The sequence below is a fragment of the Numida meleagris genome, chromosome 2 (assembly GCF_002078875.1).
Source record: "Numida meleagris isolate 19003 breed g44 Domestic line chromosome 2, NumMel1.0, whole genome shotgun sequence".
NCBI lineage: Eukaryota > Metazoa > Chordata > Aves > Galliformes > Numididae > Numida > Numida meleagris.
In genome coordinates, this window is record NC_034410.1 from 43,646,146 (window position 1) to 43,666,333 (window position 20,188).

Sequence of the window (20,188 nt, forward strand, 5' to 3'; positions counted from 1 at the left end):
AAAGGAAAAAGCCTCAATAATGTTAGCTGGTATCACTATATTGATGATCTCATGTTGACATCTGACTCACTGGAGGCAGCAGGACAGGCAGCAGATTCATTAACAGCCTATCTGCAGGAAAAAGGATGGGCTATAAACCCTCAGAAGGTGCAGGATCCAGGCCTGTGAAATTCCTGGGGGTACTTTGGTCAGAAAAGACCAAAGTACTCCCCAGTGCTGTCATAAATAAGGTTCAGGCATTCCCAGTTCCTACGACACCAAAGCAGCTGAAGGAGTTCTTAGGTATATTGGGATATTGGCATTCCTTTATACCTCACTTAGCGCAGTGGCTGAGACCATTACATAAACTCACAAAAAAGGGGCAACTATGGGACTGGGGGAGAACAGAACACAAGGCTCTCCAACAGGCAAAACTGGCTGTAATGCCTTTTCCATCATGTTGACCTTTCCAATTGCTACAGAAAGGGCTACAGAAAGGTCACGTTTTTGTCCCTCGGGAAGTGACTTTAATAAAGAATACTGCAATGTGTCCCTCTTCCTTGATTATTGTCTGACGAAATCTGTGAGTTTCAGCTCTTGAACTGAGGTAAGCATGAGCTTTCCTGTACAGAGTCATGCAAGAAAACAGGGTGCTCAGAAGTTATCTAGGCCAAGCAACATGGACAGAGAAGAGCATATTGCACACAGCTTTCTGCTACTTCTCTAAAGAGCTCACTTCCTAGATCTTGTCTCCTTTACAGCTATAGGGTAAGATGAATTCTATATAATTGTGAATTTAAGGTCTTGGACATGCTTGTCTATAAAAGTTTTGTTGGCATTTGTCTATAAAGTTTTAGGGTCTTGATCTGTAGTTCTATAGTGGCATTTTACCTGAGCTACATGAGCATCAATGTTTCCATAATATAGCTTCAGTACCTGCCCAAATATTGTTGACTTTGGGCTACAGCTGTACAATACTCCTTTAGCTCTCCTCTTACCTCCACTGTATTTCCCTTACTGTCTTCCTTCTTTACAACTGAAAATGTCCATTATTTGAGCAATCCATAAAAATCAGACTCTGCAGTTTCAAGTTTAATAGTTTTCAGATATATCCATGTCTTCAAATGTCCTAGGTTTCAAACTACAGACAAGTATCATAAGAGAACACACAAAAATAAACAGCTTCTTTATCTTCGTATAAAGTATAGTTACATCTTCTCACTTTGCCTATGAGGCAGTCAAGTTAACAATCATGACAAGTATAGATTTTCTGGAGTAGCTCATTTAAAAATTATGTAACAATATTTTTTAGAAGAATTTAAGAGTGAATATATGTACCTTATTAGTAGAAGTTGAAGAGAATTTCTTAGCACTTATTACTAGGAAAAAATCTAGCAATCTGATCATTACAGAACACAACAAAGTAACATACAGAATTCAAAGCAGGAACAAAAACACAAACCAAAGAAAAAAACCCTGACTTTCAATCAGTACATATAATATATACCGTAAGTTGACAGACACATAAAAGGCAAGATAACTAACGATAGTGTCCTTTTTGAATCCGATTTTATACTGTTGAAGACATTTCCTCCCACTGTGGTGAGTTCAATTCTTTATCTGAGCAAAATACACCGAAAGTAATAAACAAAGGAAAAAACCTAATGCCAGTTTTCAGTAGTTTAGATATTCAGTTCATGAATTAAGCTACATGTTCCCTTAACATCAGCAATTTCTTTTAAAAATCATCCATTTCAAAACAGCTAAAAGCAAACTCTACAATTGCTACATTGGCCCTGAAGCCTACGATGTTTTTTTAACATAAAATATTAAAAAGTCCTGAAAATACAAGGCAATAGGTTTTTTGAAGAACTGTGACAATACTATCAACAACTCTTAAGGCCAGACTATTAGCTTTGATTCAAGCACGAAATAGGCAATCAATGGACAAATTCCATTTAAAGCTCATCCTTTCACTACGTGGCATTTTCTCATTAAATGAATGAGTTTTGTTGCATGATAAAAGGAAAAAGGTATATGAGGGAAACACTAGACTCAAATGAGTATAAATAACTCTTAAGAAGAAAATGACCAACAACAAAATACTCATCATCCAACAAAACAGGCTTTTCTTCCTTTGGGTGACCATATATTCAAATACTAAAGCTGCTTACGGAAGCATATTAAAGGTTGAGGGTTTTTTTTTTGTTATTTTTGTTGGATTTTGTTAAGTTTTACAGCTACCACCTCACACATGCTGGAACTTACCTTTGTGTGAGATCTAATTCAGTACATTAATGGGACATAACTAGAACTCTCCATTGCCAAATTGAAAAGCAATAGAGTGGAACAGCTCCTGTAATACACAATGTTAGAAATGACCCTAAAAGCGGAGCAATGGCAAAGATTACAAGCTATTTTTTGTATTCTTACAAGTGTTAAATACTTAAGACATTTGAAATATATTTAGATGTAACAATTTTATCATAAGCTTAAAGACAGTATAATATAACTTTTGAATATCTGTGCTGTTGTCATACAGAAGTGTTCAAAAGATGATTTAAAGTTTTTCCTCTAGCATCACTGCAAGTTCACTGATTTACACTGCCAGCTATGAACAAATGAGACAAACATTGGATTGCATCTGCCTCTTTTCAGATGCTAAAATAAGAATTCCTCAAGTGTTCATGTATCTATTGGGAAATGCATAGAAGAAACTGAGGATGATAGAAAGAAGATGAGAAATAAACATGAGAAACAAGCAAGAAATACGATAAGATTAAAGAAGAGAGACGGAGAAAAAGAAAGAACGCATTATTTTAGCATATCTGAGAACAAGCTATCTTATGGCACTAAAATACAATAATCCTCACCCTCATCCAATTTGCTCTTATTTTGAAATAAGGTAACAGCTATTTTTGGATGCAAGTTAAACACTAATTCAACTTTTTGTCATTTTACAACAATTTTTTTTGCTACCACCTTTTTTTCCATTTAAATGGAGTCAAAGCAGAAAGTATTCATCCTTGAAAGACAGGTATTGCAGATGAAATACAAACTTAGAGAAAACAGATTTGAAAAGTGATCCTTCATCACTATCAACAGTACTAGACAGTAACTTTTCTCACAAAGACATTTAATTACAAAAGATTTGTGCCCAGTTTTACCCATATACTTCCCATCACACTAACTGCAGATTCTTTCCACGTGCCTATTGAAAGGCAAAAGAGAGCAAATGTTCTGAGCTACGCATGTACTGATTTTTCTAGCCACCAAACCAACACAGAATCAACTGTCACCTAGCGTTCATTACAGCACATACCTGGTTCCAACTTTCTACAGTAGCAGTTTGTGAAAACATGCAGATACAATGTATTTCTGTCACAGTTTTGATGTACGGGCTAATTTCAGAGAAGCCAATGAATCCAGAAGACAACAAACAAGAGAACTGCAGAAACTCAGCTCCCTCAGAAATCTAGCCAAACAAATTATTCAGTGAAAGTGGGCCAGTACGACACATGAGAGTGATTACTGATGTGTTAGAATCTGGACAATAGCTGACCCTTAGAGAACAGTATCAAATACAGTAGTATTTATTATAGTAATTATTAATAGTTGATTGGATATCCAGATTCTCTTTAATAATACTAAGAAAAGAACTTTCCCTGCCTGCTATACCTAGAAGAGTTTGCATCCGTAGACTACCTACATTGAGCTCAATGGCAGACACACAGGAACCCTCAAATAATGAGAATGCATTATGCAGAGGAAGACCGCTACTATCACCTCCAGTGTTCTGGTTACAGAAATAGTTTATTGTAAAAGAGTTAGAATAGTTGTAGGTTAACGCTAAAAAGAGAAAGCTTTACTATTTGTTTGTATTATGCATAAAAGCTTACTGTAGTGTAGACAGATTGTGTACAATAAGAATATAATTAAATACCACCTTCTCTGTATTCAAACATTTTAAAATCTAAGCAACTCTATTTCCTGGTTGATTTTTAGTTTACTCAGTACACTAAAAACACCAAAATAACACCGTAAAAGATGAAAAATGTTTTCATCTTTTGCAATAAAAGCAGTAGGAAAACAATTAAAATTTCCTTTATATATGCTTTTTTGTTGTTTTTAATCTTATGTTCATTTTAATCAATCAAAACAAGACAGTATGGTATGCAGTGACATCTAAACTGTAACACTATCAGACACCATGAAAAGAGAACAGTGAATGCAAAAAGAACCCCATTTTCTGTGCAGATTAGAGGAGATGAATAGATATGTGTCCATCACAGCCTAAACAATGGAAAAACAGGAAGGAGACACTAAGATGTCTTTAAACATATGGTGTTATTTGTACCAAACATTAAAATGGATATTCAGGAGCTTAAAAGGATAGTGATATTTGCAGAAAAACTAAATATCTTTTAAGTGACTTAAAGAGTATTAAAGTTATCATTTAAAATGTTTTGGTTTTTTTTAAGAAGCATTAAAACTTGTATGATTTTGTCTTTAATATTTCATATGCTAAATCTGTATTAAAACAATCAGGACTTTAAAAAAAATAGCTCAAAAGCAGTAAGGTTATGTTCTATAACAAATATCCTACACAAATTTTCTGTATCTCCTCAGTGTCAGTCAACACAGCAATAACAGTGAGATTTACGTTACTGTTCAGTCCTAACTGAATAAACTTGAAACACAAATAACTCAGAACAACAGAGAATGGATAGTTATACCACACCTCACGGAAGCAGGGCTGTGTTCAGTCAGGGCCACCAACAGTTTCAGAGCATACAGTGGTACTGGGTCTGGAGCCATCAGGATGTATTCATACCTGAAGGGGGAAAGCAAAGCAGTATTTTAAAAACACAATATCAAGAGCTGTGTGTTAATAAACCAATAATATTACAAATACAACACTTCCAAACTTTATAATAACCACAATAGAAAAACAATGCTGTGGGAAAGTACACAAAGCAATAAACAAGACTTACTTAGAAGCGGGATTTAAAAACAGCTTTAGATTAACTTTTAAACCAGCATTAATAAAAGAACAAATGAGTTTTTCATATGGAGGTAATCAAGACTCACACTACTAGCAAGATTCACTGGGAGCTCAGAAAGACAATCAATCAACATAGATATGATTAAGCACTACGTTTTACTTAAATATTGATTTTTCTTCAAATATTTTACTGTTTAAATTTTACAAATTTATTGTAGAGCATTTGCATTGAGTTTTGTATTTTATTTCAAACTTAATTCAGTATTGTTTTAACTACAGCACTCTTGCATTATCCAAGTGATGTGGAACAGAACAACACAAAAATACTTAACAATGTTTATTCAGAACTATGGCATTCAAGATAAAGCTACAAGAAAAACATCTGGGAAACATTTCAAAATATCATCTCCTGTGTATCTTGGTGTAACGCTATAATGGGATGGAAAGTACAGCGATAATAGCATGGTAGCAAAGTCTTTGGCTACAGCAAATAGGGACAAGCTCAAATGCAGCAGCCATAGACGCAGAAACAAAGAAAAAGAGCTGCTTACCTTTGGAAGGCCTCTGGTAGGCAAGGATCTCCAGCAAGACACCCCCACCTCCACTGCCAACCTTTAAATGAGGTCTGGGAAGAGGTGGATCCTGACTCCACCCCTTCCGCTCACTCAGGCACATTGCATGCACCTGAGCTCCTTGGGTTGGCCCTGCCTTCCCACCAGGTGCTCAAGCATTGGTTCAGGCCGTGACTTAGCATTTCTGCTACACTTGGTAAAGGAAAGGAAACAGGCAGCTGACAAATAAAATGGGCCTTGCTGTTGCTGACAGTTTTCCAGTAATGCTCATTCAATAAACAGGATTATTTTTATCTTTTTAAAATCAAAATGTATCCGGAGGACAAGAAGATAGAGTGATGGAAGAGAGAGAGATGTCAGCTTAAAGGAGACAGAAATAACCACATTAAAACTTGTAATCTGTGATTACAAGTAGTGCTACTCTAAACATGTGGAAGTTAACCAAAGTGGAAGCATAAGATGTGTTGATTTGTAACAGAAAAACATGAAGAATTACTCAAATAAAAACAAAGTCATGATCTGTAGGGAAATGTGGTGGGTTATCATATTTTGTGCACCAAAATGCTTCCCTAATATTTTTCTTCCTTGGGTTCTGGTGAAGAAGGGAGGAGGAGGAGTCAAAATCAAGCAAATTGATGAGAAATGTACTTCACGTGATGACATTCCTCATCATGACTGAAGAACCTGGATCACCTGCCACCACGTTGGCATGTACTCTCTATGGTCTGCTAGCTCAACCATGGAATGAAGGTCTCCCCTTTGCACCTCAGCACTCGGATTTGTACAGCAAAGAAATCTAGAAGTCTAGAATGAGAAGTGGTACTTTCTGGCCACATCTCTCATCTGGACAACTCTAACACAAGAAGGGTGACGCACTCCAGCTCCACATTCTTGATGCAGCCGGCGGGAGTTCCTTCAGAAGAGGCAAATATTCCCACACAAGCACACAGCCAACAAACAGTGCATCACAGCTCCTCTGTATTGGTCTGAATGTGCTGCCATAGAACTGTAAAGCACTCACATGCTGGAGAATCTATTCTACAGGCCAATGACTAGACAATGTTAGCTTAATGTTTCTGGCAATTAGAATTTCTCCTTTACAAACAACAGATTTCAGCTACTGAAGGAAAACTATTTCTCACAGGTGATTAAAAATTTCCTTTCTTCATAAAAGGAGAAAATACTATAATGCATTAATAAACACTGATGCTGGAGCACTGCATGCAAGCAATACATATTACTACTAAGCATAATCTGCATTTTTTTTGCAGGATCTACAACTAAATTTTCTGAAATAAGCAAAGATGCTATATAGTGACTTAGATATCAGAAGTCTTCTGCTCACTGCATAAGATTTAGCACTCAAAAATGTTAATTCTTAGCAGTAATAATGCATCAGGCATGCTAGCTTAAAACTCTTAACACTGTTTTACACAAACATGTATGTTTATATAAATACACTTTTTTTTATAAACATGCCAATATCTTCCATAAATGCAGTCCACTTTAAAGAGTTTTAAGCCATCTGTGTATTCCATCTGAGAGACATTATTACTGTTCTGCACACTTAGCATCACAATTCCTTGGAGTTCAAAAAATAAGTCTTATTTCATTTCCTTTTACATCAAGCTCTGTTTTTCCCCCACAGACAACATTAGAAAAAAATATCTCTAAGGAAAGGTGCAGTGATCCATCAAACCAAATACCACCTGAGAAAACACAGATTACTAAAATGAATGTCTTAGCAATTAGTGTAAACACATTTCCTGAATAATGGTCATTATCAGCTATGAATACGTGAATCTTCCATGAAAGGAAAATATTCCATGCTATAAAGACTTTGTTAAATGAATGAGTTCATCCAGAGATTTTCCTGCCACTTCATAATGCAAACTCATTGAGTAACAGCAGTTTCAAAGAGTGTTTTATAATGGTTCTTCAAACAATATGTACTGCACCACAAAGAATTATTTAGTCAGTCTTCTCCACAAGTGACAAGTGGACCTAAAGACTGTAAAATATGAATATTCTCTTAAGCTCTTAAAAAAGACTAAATATTTTATCTACACATTATCTCAAATATCCAGTATGTTGTACTTGCTGAATTGGGTTGACAGTCTGCTCAGAACGAGCCACATAATCTTTAAAATGAAATAAAACTTTTTAAATTTTTTTTAAATAAACACATTTCTCTCCTGTCATTGAATCTGCCTCAAATTAACTATGTTGAATAAATAGGAAAATTAATAATTAAATAAGAAAGAGATGGCATTTGAATTGCTGATTTTAAAAAAATATGGATCTGAAATAGAAAATGAAGTTTCATTTTGGTTATAGAATGCTCAGGAAAATGATGGCTCAATGAGGTGAGACGAAATGACACTTTCATTTGAATAAAATCCTATGAGGAAGTTAATCTTCTGATCTTCAAATGTACAAATATTCAATGGAAGAATTATTGATTGCGCAAAGATGTGAAAAAAGTTGTAATCTCTTTTTTTGTCCTGCATTTATCTCAAAAAGATACAATTTATATTCATGCAGAGTGACCAAAATTCCACTTCCTGGGCCAATTTTACATTTAAACAAATTACATTGTTAAGTTCAGATGCCCCTCAATGGCTCTCAGTTCTTAAAAAGCAGGATTCCAGAGTGCCCATGAACAGCCATTGCATTCCTCCTCCCATCTTTTGACTGTCCTCCAGCCGAGTCACATTCTGTCACATCCTTTGTTCAAGAACAGAAAAGATAAACAACCTCAGCAAACACCTCTTCAGCCTCCAAACACAGGCCATCACTCTCTTTACCTTCTATCCCAGTGTTTTCATACAACTTAATTTTTCGGGTAGAGCTTTACGTTATCTTTAAGCGTAAGTCTGAACCTAAGACTAGACTTCCCTCTGTAGTTTTAAGCTAGTGCCCTTTGCATTCAGATAAAGATTCTTTTGAGAACTGTAGAGACCATATGAGGATTCATTCCTACCTCCCATATTTTCTGATCCATACCTAGAACACCGTTGAACAAAACCTCTTTAGCATCTTGACAGTCAAAGCAGCTGATTTGATCTACTCTTGGTCTCCTTTTCTAATTTCTCTCAAAACTGAGTTTTGAGACTTTCAAATCAAAACTGAATTTTCACAGAAAATCCATTAGTCTTTCTATGCTTTTTGTTCCACCTGTGCTTTCTTGCATTGATTACCTGCTCCCCAAAGCTGAATGCATTTACTAAGCACTATCTCAACATACAAGTAATGTATTAAATTCAACACTAGTTAATTTTTTCTGAATTATATGTTTTTTTACTGTGCTCCCAAACTGGAGTAAAATTTGTTTATAACTAGCTCCAATATATTCCAATTATCATAACCTTAAATATTTTTTAAGATAATCTCAAAATGCTTTTCAAATACAAGTATCATCATCTCTACTGGTGACATAAAGGAACTGATTCAGGAAATATTTAAAACAAGCCTGGAAAATTCTGAACTACTTGCAAGGCCCTTTTTACACATCTACAATACACACCCAAAGATACAGCACAGCTGAAATTACAACCACATTTAGTTTCAGACTGGAAAGGTCTGCCACCCAAACAAGACAATTAGCTGAGGAAACAGCAATACATTGCTTGTTTTCTTTCTAGTTTGCAGTTAGGATGACCCCTCCCTCAGTACAATGAGAAACATTTTAAAAGATGGGCATGTCTTCAAAGGGCAAGTTTCAAAGCAGGCAGAACTTGGTCTTGCTTGACTCAAAGACTCTTTCCAATCTGAAGAAAATTAACTGACAGCTTTTAATAATGCATAAAATTCTATTTAATAATATTTCTACTTTCCTTTTTAATCCATATTAATAAATTCCATGTTTTCCAGTGGAAGAAATAGCATGAAAAAGGCATGAAAATAAACTTCTCTATATAACTCTATGATTTCTTTCTCATTCTCTCTCACAAAAGAAATATTACACATCTTGCATGTACAGAACTTTAGTCCTCAAACTGTAAGAATGTGAGTCAATTAGCAAGGGAAAGTCTCATTTATAGGGAAGGCACTAAGTTTCTGATCATAAGCCAGCATCCATTCCTCCACCCTTCTGTCACTTACTTAATGTAAGGGGGGGGAACAACCTCCTTATTTAGGGCAGCGAAGTATTGACAGTTACTAACTTCTGAGGACCACACATTAAAATACAACTGTAACATGATCCTGGAATAATGTGAAAGATAATTGCTGGCTCATCTGTACTCATCCTGTATTTTCCTTCCCTCTACTGAGATGTTACCAGCTCGCAGTATACACATGAATAACAGATGGAGCTCTCTTTACGCTCACCTGCAAGTCATTTTGAAATGACAGGCTTCATTTTACCTCATGCCATATAAATCAAGTTCCAGGCCACAGCTGTAGTTTCATGTACTAGGGTAGGGTTTTACTCCTGCTTGGGGCAGCAGGAAGGACAGAAATTCACAGGCAATAAGCCTTGGGTGAATCATGGAGGTCTAATCCATCATGTTCTTTCCCAGAGTTATAAGCCATTCCATATAATCTCAAAAAATCTTCCAGGAGGGCACAGTATCCAAAACAAAGAATATGTTGCTGTTGGAATATTCTGACTTCATCAACTGAACAAGGAGAATATATTTAAATCACAGCTAAGGGAAACTTGCTTCACTCCAAGAGTAGCCAGAGGCACAGTATCACCAACATGTAAAAATGAGTGTAAGACAGAAACCGTGTTTGTGTTATATACAGCCAAGTACTGCATAAACCTAGCAGAGAGATGTTGTTGGGCAGAGAACTCTGACAGTAGTTAATTGCCATTCCTCTTTTTCATTTTGCCACTTAAACGTAAAAATGGCATTTAAAACAAATATGCTGGCAAAATGGATTGAATATCAAGTTTTCTCACAACTAAAACAGCAATATTATACTTACTGAGGCAGCAATGAATCTCTAATGAGAGACAGAAGCTTTCTGTTTGACTCGAGGCTCTTCTCTCTCTCCTCAGCCATGACCTTGTGGTTTAAGAGTAGTGATGTGGTTTCTGAGAGCAACCGCAAACTGAAGAGTCTCCATTCCACTTGAAAATAAAGGTGCCAAGAATGTGACCACACTGAAGTTTAATTAAAACAAAATGTGAACTTCGTGGAAACTGCAGATGACGTGGCCATATACGTACCATTCTGACTGTGGACCAAAGAGACTAGTGGTGGGAGGATACAACCTTCAACCTAAAAGAGAGAATTAGAAAGATCTGGCTTAGATTATTCACAGGAAAAAAAGAAGAAAAGAGATGTATCTATATTCATTCCACTGACAGAGCCCTTAATCAAAGAGGTGAATAATCATGGAAATTCATCCATAATCACTTATAAAGCCACAAAGCAATTTTCTCTCTGGTAAGCTGTTGTAAAGTTACAGACAGTAAAGTACTTATACAGAAAACAATAGTGAGTTTGGTAGAATTTATTAAGAGTATTTTAAGTTAAAATATCAGATTCAGTGCAGATGTAAAAAAGTAACCAAAAAGAGTAATGTTTTAATCCATAAACTAGAAACCAAATAGAGTGAAGAAGAAATATCAAGCAGGGCCAGTGGCGCAATGGATAACGCGTCTGACTACGGATCAGAAGATTCTAGGTTCGACTCCTGGCTGGCTCGGCTGCTCATTTTGCCTAGACACATCCAAGGTCAGACTGGACAGGGCTCTGAGCAACCTGATGTAGCTGCAGGTGTCCCTGTTCATTGCAGGGGAGTTGGACTACATGACCCTTAAGGGGACCCTTCAACTCAAAAAATTCTATGATTCTACAATCTTAAGAAACATCCCTCTAAAAGAAACCTGTATACAGCTAAAATGTATCAGGAAAGGCTTACTACCTCTAATGAAATCTAGTTAAGCTTAGTAGAGAGTCTTGATAAAACTTTAACTTTTTCCATTCTGGTAATATATAGATTTCCATACAAATATAAGTTTACAGACTCAAGATTTGAACTACAGAGGAAAAGAAGTCAGTCAATTCTTTATTATGAGTGTACTGAGTTACAGATTAATCGTGTATCATAGACCAGTCAGCTTAGTTCCACCTGAAATCAAATGAGTTTTCTATATTTAAAAATAAAAATAGAGTATTGTAAGTATTTTATCTAAGAGAATACATCAGTAAGTCTTAAGTCATTAGTGAAATAATATTTAGACTAGACAGCCTTTAGAGATCTCAATATGGAGAAGCAGCAAAAAATGAAACAACTGCGTGAAAAACTGGAATGACATATTTGCACATGACTACAATATCAAGCCATTTATTCTCATGACTTAGACCTGATCCTTTGTCTAGAACAGCCTTTAGATCAAGTAAAAAGCCGCAATCTGAAGAAAACTGTTTATCCTACTTTCAGTAAAAGAGCAGAAATATTACTGAAAATACCTCTTATTAATTCTGTTACTTCTAGACCGAGATAATTTGAAAGGATACTTCCTAAATTTGCCAGGACAGCCAGGTTCCCTTGCTTTGCAGAAGTAAGAAGGTAGAAGGTATTAATCAAAACACAGATCCCTTACTGCTTATTAATTATGAGTTTAGATATTTAATTGATATTGGTTTGGGGGAGGTAAGCATCATGTATACACAGCTTACCCTAAGAATTATTTATACAAATAAAATTACTAGATAGGCTTTTACTACACTACAAATAGGATTTGGTATAACATATGGCTTATAATTCCCCATGTGTTTTGATTTACTGATTAACACCTAGAAGACACAACTCTAGAGTTACGCAGCTACTATAAAGAAAAAGCTAGAGAAGCTTAAAACATAATGAAGAGGGGTTACTAAACAAAATTAGACTCCAGTCTAGAGCCATTCTAGTTAATTATTTCCTTGTTAGTTGGTGGTCTCTGGTAAATGAACCCCTAGATTTAAAGGATTCAATTAGTCTTTGGCTTTTTTTCACTTCTGAAAAAACTACCAAAAGATGCTTTTGTTACATACTTTCAATAAAAGAGGCAAAGGTCTCTGCTTGAGGTATGGAAATCAATCGTCTCTTGCAAGCACAGATAGCCTTTACACCCATATAGGTAATGATGTAGCATCTTTTGTAACATGTTATCATTTCCAAATATTTCCCAGTCCTTTCAGTTAATATGTAATAAGGTAAAAAATAAAGCTTCATTGCACTCGAACAGATCCATTAGTACAGGTTTCTAAACTGGTTTGCAAATGGTAATCTATCATTTATAATAAACCTGTGAGGCAAAAAATGTACATACTTCAGGTCATTTAATCCAAAAATCTGTCCACCTATTGCAATGCTTCTCAAATGAAAGGTTAATTTAAGTAATAAACTACAGAAGAAAGGCAAGAGCATCTCTAATTTCTCTGAAGCGATATATGAATGTGGAATATTAAAAATCATTTAGCAGCAGCATTAACTCAGAATGACACCAATTAAGATGGGAGTACACAGCTGTCAACAGTTTACAGCCCAGTTCAGCCCGGTTCCGTGACTAACAGGGCACAGACCCTGATCCACACCCTGGGAAGGGGGAAAAGGGGAAAGCGTAGGGAGATGGGCCTAAAAACAAAACAGCAGCAATGATCTGAGGAGGAAAGCTAATTTACTAAATAAGATATAGGAATGCAAGATAACACAGTACCATAGGAATTGAAGCTAATAAATCAAATAAAACGAGAGAGAGTGCTCAAACACCGAAGGCCTTACTCTAATGCTGAAGGTGAGACGGCTAGGGAGCACACACTACCGAGACGAGCAGAGAGGGAAAAAGGGGCATCTCGTGATTCACAAACAGTTTTGTCTTTCCCTCTGAACGGGAAATGGTAACAGAACAGTGAACAGTCCTCTAGGAGATGTAGTTGTTCTTCTCTTCTGAGAGCCACATACTAGGAACTATCCACGATCCATGGAACTGGAGCATTAACTCTTTAACTCCCAGTGCACTACATGATGTTATGATGTGGAATACCGATGACAAAAATCATAAAACCATGACAACACCAGTATGATATAACTTTAATTTCTATGAACTTGTATTTTGATATAGTACTAACAGTAGTCCTTCTACATTATATCACAGACTCACAGAAGGGAAGAGGTTGGAAGGGACCTCTGGAGATCATCTTCTATTCCAACTCCCTGCTAAAGCAGGCTCCCTACAGCAGGTCTCACAGGAAAATGTCCAGGCAGGTTTTGAATACCTCCAGAGAAGGAGACTCCACAACCTCTCCGGGCAGCCTCTTCTCTGTCACCCTCACAGTAAAGAAGTTCTTACTCATGTTCGTATGGAACTTCCTGTGTTCCAGTTTGCGTCTGCTGCTCCTTTCCTGTCACTCTTGACACCTTCCCTTTAGATATTTGTAAGAGTTGATAAAAGATCCCCCCTCAGTCTTCTCCACGCAGAACAGCCCCAGGTCTCTCTGGCTTTCCTCATAAGGGAGATAGCCCAGGCCCTTCAACATCTCTGCCACCCTTCACTGGACCGTCTCTAGACGTTCCCTGTCTTTCTTGAACTGAAGAACCCAGAACTGGACACAGTACTCCAGATGTGGCCTCACTGGGGTAGACTAGAGTGGAAGGATCACCTCACTCAACCTAATGTAGTCAAAGCCACTTGTGTTTTCAAAGGATAAATATATTTTAACTGTCATTATAAAGAACACTCTTTAGGTCTTAAATAATTTGAGTAGTTTTTTCTGACCTTTTACTAATGCAAAACCCATTCTTGGCAAATAGTTTAGACTGGCATTCTCCATAGCAGGTGTTTGTCTCAAGTCAGTTTGGTGTGCGAGCACTAATTCTATGGAAAATTATTTTGTGATGCAAGAGCATACCAGAATGTACATGGTGAAGGGACTATTAAATTGTATATTAATCTCATGTTCAGCTTTATACTTCCTAACTCTGCAGCCACGATCAACTCTTCACACCACTTAGGTCATTGAGTTTGTTGAGGGATTTGTTGTTGTTGTTGTTGTTGTTTTTTACCAGGGTGCACACAAATTTGAAAACAAGATATGGATGTGAGCTGAAGCGTAAAAAAGGAAAACATAATAATATTCTATCCAGAATATAAAAATAATTTTAATAAATGAATCAGCAAATTGCATGAGTTTCTGTAATCTTTGTATAAGAAGCAGGCTATTACTCTTTTGGTACTTTTACAGAAATTCAAACAAAGAATACTCAAGCAAGGATTCATTTTTTCTTCTTTAAATGGCTGCTGACATCTATCTGGAATCAAAATTCCATGTAAGCATGAAGGTATTTAGATGTTTTTCTAACTTTCTAAGATGAAGCTGTCTCAGTACTTTTGCATTTAATAAAGCTTACTAACCTCTCTGATATATTTGTCCAATCCTATCTAAAACGTATTTATACTGCTAGCACGTGCAACACCTACAGCACTGAATTCCATGCCTCAACTATGCCTTATGAAAAAGCACTTCTTTGTTTTAAAGCATCTGTCTAGTTACCTAACTTGATACCCTCTAGAAAATCATAAATAGTTATTTCGAATTCAGCTTTCTCATGCCATTCATTATTTTGTATACTCCTTCTTCCATTTACAAGCTGAAGTTCTTATCTATTCAATCCCTCCCTGCATCACCAACATACACTTTTTCTTGTTCCCTTTCAGAATAATTGACCACAATTGCATTCAACATCCAAGATCTGAAGGTGCCACAGACTTGCCATGGCACAGTGATGTTTTCTGCTTTTTTCTCTGGTCTTTTACCAGTCATTTCTAATAACCTAGCTGTCTTTCTGATTACAGCTGAGCATTAAGTCACTATTTTCATTGAAAAAAAAATTATGCTAAAAGATAGACAGAATAGTTACAAGTAGTTTAGAGCCTGACATTATATATGCATAATTTGAATGATTTTCCTTATGTGCATTGCTTGACATTTATCAGTATTGAATTGCATGTCATTATGTTATCTTTGCACTCAGTATCTTGAAAACCTTTTGCAACTCTTCTGTCAGTTTTAGTTTTCACTACTGCAAATAACAGCAATATCAGGCAGCTCTCTCACCTCACAACTCATGACCTTTTCCTGATTTCTTATAAATAGCACATGTTGCAACACGGATCTCGGCAAAGCATTTTTTTTTAACATGTCTAAATTTTTAAAAGTGATCTCTATTCTCTACTTAGTAAATTTTAACTAGCTAGAAATAGCTGATATGTTAGAAGATAAGAGGGAAGGTTCACAGGTGGATTTTAAGAGTCTTCGGTGCACGAGTGTTAAAAACTTTTTGGAAATCCAAGTTTAGTATCCAAAATCAGAACATTTCCTTAATGCAGATTCCTGCAAGGAAAACTCTGCTAGTAAGGTTTGAGCACCCAGCAAAAGTTGTGCTCACTATTCCACATTTTCATCAGCCTCACAAATCAGATGGGTGGGAAGAAGAGCACAATTTAACATCAATTCTTCTGCAAAGTCTCTGTACTAATTTATTTCCAAAAAGAGAAAGAGAGACAAGCCTTAGTTTCAGAGTAATTAAGTATTCAACCACTGTGGCAAGGAGGTTTGTAAGAAACAACTGTGATTGCAGCCTTTTTGTCTCCACTGTTCAGACCATGTTAGACGCACATGACCTGCATAGCAAATACATGTTCTTACTTCGTTAGTAACAAAGAAACATTACCTCAGCTTTTACTTAGCCTCGCCAAACTAAGTCCAAGCTCCACAAATAACCAGAAAAGAGCAGTTATAACTCTACAAGAGCCCACAGTGGAAGGATCCAATACTAGCACAACCCTGTTTAGGAGAAGTACCCTATGGTGGAGTACTATACATCCAACAAGGATGTGTAGTCAACAAGGTGAATTCATGCAACATATACATACAACCACTGCGTATTAATGAACTAGCATATTAACAACCTTCTCTGTTATCACTTGTAACTTAGGGTACGCTTAGATGGGGAGCTTAACCCTGTTCTCAAGCCCAAAGAACACAGCCAACACTACCAGCCTAAAAAACTCTCATTTGCTTACAACTGAGTTTCAGAGATCTTCAGATTAGTGTTTATGGACAAATCCTTGACATTTGGTGTAACACTTGGTGGACTGAAATGGCAAGCAGGCTTAAAGCCTGGTCTAGTAGTACTTCCGAACCATGCTGTTCTCAGGTGAAAATCAGATCCAAGAATTAACTTGCGTGAAGAAACTATGTTATCCAATCCATGAAGTTATCCTACCCAAACTAGCAACAAATGAAATACATTATCTTCAGAGATTTTTCTAGAGGTCTGTTACTCTTTCCAGTGTGCACCTTTAATTTGCAACTACTGACCAATATCTTCTCCTAATCCACAATTCAAGTTAAATGCAACAAAGCAAAGACTATCAGCTTCCAAAACCTTTGTTCCAGTCACACGTAAGATCTACAACAACTAACATCATCTTGACATTTATTCTCATTAAAATTCCACATACAAAGTTGCTGTTGAGATTTTCCATGGGATTAGGATCATGCTGCCTTCAAACTTCTTTAAGCATCTGATGGAGGCACAGCATGATTCTCAATGTTTTTTATATTCCCAGTAATCTCTCAGAATGTAATAAAAACAATAATCTAATGAATGCTAGAATGAACTGGGGAGAAGAATGACATTTCTGCAATTTTTGTTTTAAAAGTCTTCAGAAATCCAGAATCTTTTTTTTTTTTTATTCCCCACTTTGGGGAAGAGACAGCTCTGATTGATTGACTCAATATGTCAATTAGTACAGAACTGGTTTCTCACACAAGAAAAAGTCTCTTGTCATGTGGATTAGCTTAATGGACAGAAAGCCACATGGGGTGTACATTTTTAATCTACTTCAAAAGGGAAAGTGATTGATGAAATGCCGTATAATATGTCCATATAGTTATGCCCTACACTGACAAAATTAAGGTGTCAGTAGTTAGATCAGAACAGCTTGTGGATGAAGAGCAACACATGCTGAATGCTGAATCAAGAAAAGACTAAGACGAGCAGAGAAAAGCACTTGCTGAAGTTTCAATCCCCTGTGTTGTCATCTTCGGTGAAAATAATAACTCTTATATTGTCAGTCAGTAGATTTCCATGTCACACAGCTTTTCCCTTGACTTCTCATCAAGCAAATCATCAGGCTTATGGTGCTTTTATTTAGGCTCAATTTTTAAAAATAGGTTCTAAAACTTTCAGGAGGAGAATCACTGCTGACAACTTTTGCCTGAACTATAGAATAACTTTTGTGATTCAGGTAAGAGATCATCTGTGTAGTATACAGAGCATTCTTGGGAGCTAGTTGGAGTATAGAAAAGACTCCCACAGGAACCAACTGACTGCTGTCATGAACCTCATCTCATCACTGTTGAAAGTGCACTGAATTACCATAGGTCTTTTTTCAGGAAAATAAACACACAACAGAGAAAAAGAAGAAAAATATAAGTGATACAGTTGGCGTAGAATTCTTCCAGTTAATTATATCCGAACTGTTACCAAAATTTTAAAATATGTATTTATAACATTTACTATACTCATTTTTTAAGTAGCTTTCTCTTTTACATACATAGAGGAAACAAACATTTGGACTTGTGTTAGTTTACAAAATCATCGTCTGCATTCCACTCCAGTCTATAGAGATTAGACGTTTTGGTCTTCATCGTAACTTTTGAGTACAGAGTTTTGTAGAAACTTGCTGAGTTGCACCTACTCAGCATTTGTCCCTGCATCTTGTAAAAAATGCACACAACTGCATACAAAACGACTGCTCACAAATAGCTCTCCATTGAACACTTTAAATTATTTTCCCTTGACTTTACCATACTTAGCAATATATAATATAATCAGTCACCACAGAAATGAATGTTCTCAAAAACTCTTGAGATTGATGTTTTTCGTAAACTTGATCACAAAAATCAATTTACTCAATCTTCTTTGCTGAAGACACAAATAAAAAGACAAATCAAACATGAAGTAAAACCTAGAAGAAGCACATATTTTCTTCTCATTTTGAGAAAGAACCTGAAATGTTACTCTTAAACTCTTCTTAATTTACACAACTTTGATTGCAGCTAAATTAAACCAGATCTGAACTGAAAAGTTACTGGTTCTGCTTGCTTAAAACAACTTCACTTTTTATTAAATTCACTAAATTTACTAAAAAATGCATTTCATCTCTGATCAGAAATTTTAAAGAAATGTCAGTTATAATGAAAAAAAATACATCCTCTCAATAAGGTTTTGGCTTCCCCCCTGCCTCATTCATAAAACACTGCTTGTAACCAATTTTATCTAAATGAGCAATCCAGGCTTCAGAGATCAGCCTAAAATACACATTTCTCTCCAGTAAGAGAGTTTCCTATTAACTGCTGTTACACTTAAATATTGATCTGGAACCTTGAACATGTCTTGCTTCAACTTTTTTAAAAGGCATTAAGTTCCGCTGGGTGTTGGCATTTATATTCATAGATTCCAGTCATGCTCAGCGAGCAGCAATTAGAAGACATCCCTTGAGTAACAGCATTTCTAAAAATATTCTGTATGCATCATAGAAGATGAAGTACTCCTTTCTTCTAAAGTAATGTAAGCTGTACATTCAAGTATAATTAGCACACTAGACTTCGTAAATAGTATTAAACTAATTACAGTTTGCACCACTAGTGGCAGATGTGGTTAGAGATTACTAATTACAGTGGACAATTTTGAATTTAACATACCAAATTGAAAGCATTTTTTCCACTTTATTTTGTGTCTGAATGGCTATTTGCTGAGTGTCAGGAGGGCTCTTCAGCCAGGAGGAACTGCTATTTATGGAAATGAACAAAGTCATAGGTTTTATTTTCTCAAATGAAGAAAAAAAGTTGTTCATTGACAAGGATACAGTTATTTTAAAATTAATAAATTTCAAAACACACTTATTCTGAATCAGGAAAACTATTCTACTGAAGTGCTACACATCATAAATTTAGTCACTGGACAGACAAGCTGTTTTTATGTGTATCTACATAAGCTTATTTCAGATGTTCAGGTGGACTTTACATAAACATCTAAAACTTTCAACACGTGTGATGAAGTAAAGTGGTCCTTAAGAATCTAGGTAAGTAAATAAAACTCACCTATCACTAGGCCAAGGGTTAATTGGGTTATATGGTACATATTTCTGTGAATATAAGTCACACTGATAACCCATAGAAGTAAAACAACTTTTTAAAAGTTGAGGTGGTTCTAGAATGATGTTATAATATAGTGAATTACAGGCAGACAGACATATAGGAAAATATAAGTAGGTATTCATACCTCACCTACATTTAGCTTTCTTTTATAGAGCACTCTTTGCCATACTAAACTGTTCCGTTCTATACTATTTGCTCGTTATTAATTGGTCAGATTTTTGTGGATAAGAACCATTTATTTGAATAATACTCTTCATAGGTTGTGAGAACCAATGAAAATAAACATGACGTTATTTGAATTCAATTTTTTATTTTATTTTAATGTTTTCACTTACTTAGGTTTTACTAGCTAAGCATTCAATTAATATGCACACCAAACAGGATGCAACATCTAAAAATATTTCATTTCTATGATCAGCCATTCTTCCCTAGCACAATCCCTAGGATCACTCATTCTTAAT

General features: G+C 35.9%; 1 protein-coding gene and 1 non-coding gene across 12 annotated transcripts in view; one reads left to right on the forward strand and one right to left on the reverse strand.

Annotated features, from left to right (window-relative positions):
- The window catches only part of ULK4 (unc-51 like kinase 4), a 221,747-nt gene that overhangs the window by 131,116 nt on the left and 70,443 nt on the right, over positions 1-20,188 (reverse strand). For 10 of the 11 annotated variants that reach the window (XR_002436196.1, XM_021389306.1, XM_021389301.1 and 7 more), the window contains exons 28-30: positions 10,736-10,787; positions 10,492-10,636; positions 4,721-4,813 (exon numbers count right to left, since the gene is read on the reverse strand). Coding sequence is in view for 10 of the 11 variants with exons in the window: in XM_021389306.1 (XP_021244981.1) it covers positions 4,721-4,813; positions 10,492-10,636; positions 10,736-10,787 (290 nt within the window). In the remaining variant the exon portion in view is untranslated. Of the gene's footprint in view, positions 1-1,409; positions 1,600-2,247; positions 2,336-4,720; positions 4,814-10,491; positions 10,637-10,735; positions 10,788-20,188 lie in introns of those variants that run through there. The other variant, XM_021389310.1, reaches the window with a different exon arrangement.
- Positions 11,145-11,217, forward strand: TRNAR-ACG. Its single transcript has one exon. It is a non-coding gene; the product is annotated as a tRNA-Arg (tRNA).